The 4,312-nt window shown below is 42.7% G+C and overlaps 2 protein-coding genes across 2 annotated transcripts in view; both read left to right on the plus strand.

Moving 5' to 3' along the window:
• LACBIDRAFT_298769 (uncharacterized protein) overlaps positions 1-1,369 on the plus strand; it is a gene marked incomplete at its 3' end in the record, with an annotated part of 6,672 nt that extends 5,303 nt beyond the window's left edge. Inside the window, exon 2 of the mRNA XM_001890681.1 lies at positions 1,052-1,369. Within this exon, the coding sequence (XP_001890716.1) occupies positions 1,193-1,369 (177 nt within the window). The 5' untranslated portion in view covers positions 1,052-1,192. The remainder of the gene's footprint in view (positions 1-1,051) is intronic.
• Positions 1,370-3,579: 2,210 nt separating this feature from the next.
• LACBIDRAFT_335788 (uncharacterized protein) lies at positions 3,580-4,245 on the plus strand (the record flags this gene model as incomplete). Its single annotated transcript, XM_001890682.1, has 4 exons — positions 3,580-3,725; positions 3,819-3,960; positions 3,989-4,100; positions 4,196-4,245. The coding sequence occupies 4 exons, from the start codon at positions 3,580-3,582 to the stop codon at positions 4,243-4,245; spliced, it is 450 nt and encodes a 149-aa protein (XP_001890717.1).
• Positions 4,246-4,312: the final 67 nt, after the last annotated feature.

Below are 4,312 nucleotides of genomic sequence, written 5' to 3' on the forward strand. Positions count from 1 at the left end.
CATGTTGTTTAGTGTTCTTTTCATGAAGAAAAATGCAAAAAACAAAAAAAAACGCGGTGCTTTTGAAAACCTTTTACCTTATATCTCCACAATGGAAGCACTTTAGGACATAATTCCAACTGATTCTGGAAGCTATGGTAAAGAGCTACAACTTTTGTTTTTTTACCATTTTTGGAAATTTGTCATGTGACCACCCTCCCAATGACCCATTGGATGGACCGTAATAGCTATTTCATTGCTATCATGGAATATAATGAAAAATCATAATGATATCCCTGGGGGCAGATATGAAATTGGAATGAAATATTGAGATACTCAATGAAAAATCCCAATGAAAGCTGTGGAATATTCAATGAAAGTGCACATCATTAATTATGAAAGAAGCAATGAATACATATAACCTAGCTAATGAAATATTTATTGAAATGCACAATGAAAGCACCCAGAATTGATAATGAAATATTCAATGAAAGCGCACAGCATTAATTATGAAAGAGGCAATGAATACACCTGACCTAGAGAATGAGATATTTATTGAAATTGCACAACATTAATTATAAAAAGTACAATGAAAGCATCCAATATTTCTAATGAAATATTCAATGAAAGCGCACACAATTAAATATGAAAGAGGCAATGAATACACCTGACCTAGGGAATGAGATATTGCACAACATTAATTATGAAAAGTACAATGAAAGCATCCAATATTCCTAATGAAATATTCAATGAAAGCGCACACTATTAAATATGAAAGAGGCAATGAATACACCTGACCTAGGGAATGAGATATTTATTGAAATTGCACAACATTAATTATGAAAAGTACAATGAAAGCATCCAATATTCCTAATGAAATATTCAATGAAAGCGCACACCATTAAATATGAAAGAGGCAATGAATACACCTGACCTAGGGAATGAGATATTTATTGAAATTGCACAACATTAATTATGAAAAGTACAATGAAAGCATCCAATATTCCTAATGAAATATTCAATGAAAGCGCACACCATTAGATATGATAGAGGCATTGAATACACCTAACATAGTGAATGAAATATTTATTGAAATCACACAGGATTAATTATGAAAAAAGCAATGAAAGCGCCCAAAATTCCTAATGAAATATTCAATGAAAGTGCACACCATTAATTATGAAAAAGGTAATGAATACACCTAACCCAGTGAATGAAATACCTATTGAAAGTGCACAGGTTTAATTATGAAAAGCACTCTGTGGCCTTGCCTATATCTTATGAGAAGAACATAGCCTTTATGAGAAAGAAAGACACAGGACACACCTATGAAAGGCCTTTCATAAAACTTGTGGACTTATACACACAGCTCTACAGGCAAGTGCCTTAGTTTTATGATAAAGGTGGTAGCCACTTGTGAAATGATGATTGATCCAACTTCGAGCCCGAGCTTGACTGGGAAAGAAAAAGAAAAGGTCAGATACTTATACGTTGGAGTTGGCATGCAGGTTGCGTGGGCATTGAACCAGTGGAACATAGCTGAGTGGAAGTGAGTGGTTAAGAGGTTAGTTGTGTTGAAAGGCAGTTGTTCACCGTTTGACTTTGAAGGCCAGGTCGCGGGCGCGAGTTGAGAGATAAGCCGCTAATGAAAAAGAAATTAGTGGGAGTATGACGAACGAGAATGAGGGGTGACAAAAGCACGCAGACGATGTAGAGGGAAGGAAGAACGATGGGAAGAAAGAGTGGTAGAAGTCAACATGATCACGTGTTGTCGGAGTTTTAACGGACTTGGGAAGAATCTTTCGTTGCTCTCAACTCTCGAGTCTCAACACACATGCCATGCCTGCGCTCTGCGCAACCACTGCCCGCCGCCCAAATGCTTGAACATCGACAACAGCTTCTTCCATTACCTCTACATGCCCTCCTTCCTCGCGTGCAGACCCCCATGTAGGATTCGAGTGGAAGTCATAACGCAACTGAGACAGTACCACGTCCGCGCTACATCAGTAGTGAATCCGCCTACTACTGCGCCCCCGGCGAATGCAAAGGTCACAACAGACTGGTTTGGGGGGTGTGCTTACGCTTACCACGGCATTGGCTGCTATGGTACTCTGACGAGCTTGAGTGCTGTGTGGACTTACACTGGGTGAGCGGCATATCATCCCCTTCCCTCCCCTTCCCTCCATTCTTTTCGCCTTTTTTCTTCCGTTTTCATGAATTGCCATGTTCTCACAACACAGCCGTCATAGCAGACACGTTCTCTGCCGTTGGCGTCATCGCACTGGGCAACATTGTGGTCCTCTTCACCAATGCCATCCGACGCTGCCGCGCCCAAAAGTTTGACCACAAATTTGCCGAAGGAGCAGCTGAAGTTGCTCACCAACCCGCCCCTGTCTTTTCGGCACGTACAAGGGTTATCGCGGGGGAAGCAGTCAGCATGGGTATGGCGGTACATATGGGTACGGAACCGTCAACTCTCAGATCTTTCTTCACATGGGATGTACGGCCAACTTCTGATGTCGCATGAGGTTTTTTTTTGTTTGCTGTATAACCAAAATCGTCAACACTTTACACTACTTGTAATCCTTTCTCAGACCGGTTCCACTTCCGCTATAATAATTTTTTCTAATATTAGTCCCCTCTGTGTAACCCCAGTAAAATTTTCCGAAATTAAATGGCATGACCTCTATAGTTAGTTGTTTTATCTGAAATTCTGAGGGACTGAGAGAGGACCCTTCGTAATACACAACAAGTTCTGAGTATCTGGCAACTTTTATCGCGACTACCTCAAATTAGTTGGTAGTTAGGTGTATTATCTCCCGGTTTTGGAGATTATAAGTAATTGGGAGATAATTACCCAAAATTCGCATTTGGGGTTTTTCCTGATGCTGTCTACTACTAATGTCATTGTCATAAATGCTTTTCCAGTCAGTTATTTTATTGTCTTTCACCAAGAGATCAACGTTCAACACCTAACTGGTGACTGACCAACAGGCAGACTATTTTTACATTCTTTCACCGTATGTGTTTTATTTATTTGGAATATGTCAACTGCTCATCATCGCAGTACAGAGCGGAGAGATGTCTTCATTCCGTATTAGCCAGCAGGGTACTCCTGCACATCAGAGACTATGTGTCAATGAGAAACGAGGAAGCCATTTTCCTTCCACATGATGGTATTGCCGACATACAGTTTGCTTCTGCCGGTATTGCAGGGTCGGATGATTCAGTAGATTCCTTCAGGGCTGCATGATTCGGAGGGAGCCAGGAGAAAACTGAATTCGTGGGCATCTAATTTAACTGAAATAACACATTACATAAATCCTGTATAACCATATAAATTCACTTACAGTTTTGGAGCAGTGGTTGTCACGCCTGTCGTATTGGATGAATAGGCCCTTACCACTTGGGTATTTGAGATTTACATGGTTTGCGTCAGGTTCGCATCACTTCGCGTCACCACCCAGTGATGTTTTCTAAATTTCGGAAGAACTCCAACACTCTGCAACACCGTTTGAACCAAGGTACGACTTCGGAGCACAAGGAACTTGACTACCAACACCGCCACAAATTACCAAAGTGATCGCGCACAATTACGTAATGATGTTGAACTCGTCGTTCGAGACGTCGAGCGGCAATATTTCCACGTCGTCAGCGACCACCCCAATTTCTCTCACGGCTATTTCAAATCAAATACCCGATGGCGCCAGGATTGACGCGCTCCGTGGAAGGCGGGTCAGGCAGCGGTGAGTGAGTGGGAATTCATCAGATTCTCATGTACGTACTGACGGGTCATGGGAACCGCTTTAATCTGGACTGTCATCAATGCCTGTGCGTAGTCGTCGTGCTGCTGCCGCTACTGCAGATATGCAGATAGATTCGGAGGTAGAGGAAGAGGAGGAGCAGATTGATGTAGATGGCGAAGAGGAGGAATTAGAGGACGAGGACAAAGATGAGCAAGTTGAGGAAGAGGATGATCAGGTTCGCCGTCTCTTTCAACCTGTAGCAGATTCTGATCTCCACCAAGGGCGATGAGGATGATGAGCCACCCCCACCCGTGCACCCCAAACTTCGCATCAAGCTCAAGCTTCCAACCGTAGCTAGCTCGAGCAACAGTCCTGGTACGATGCCTGACGTTGAACTATCACCGTCGAAACGGCGCAGGGCTGGTATATCTCTCTTTTTCTCGATTTGAACGTTTTAACCCTGGTCATAGCAGAAATTGACGTAGAGTCCGAAGATCCATCTCAATCCGAGTCGGAATGATCTTCGAGACCAATGACAGCGCGTCAGGCGGTGCTGGCGAGTGTCGTCGATTCTACTCATGTGTCAC

The sequence above is a fragment of the Laccaria bicolor genome, genomic scaffold (genome assembly GCF_000143565.1).
Source record: "Laccaria bicolor S238N-H82 LACBIscaffold_150 genomic scaffold, whole genome shotgun sequence".
Classification (NCBI taxonomy): domain Eukaryota; kingdom Fungi; phylum Basidiomycota; class Agaricomycetes; order Agaricales; family Hydnangiaceae; genus Laccaria; species Laccaria bicolor.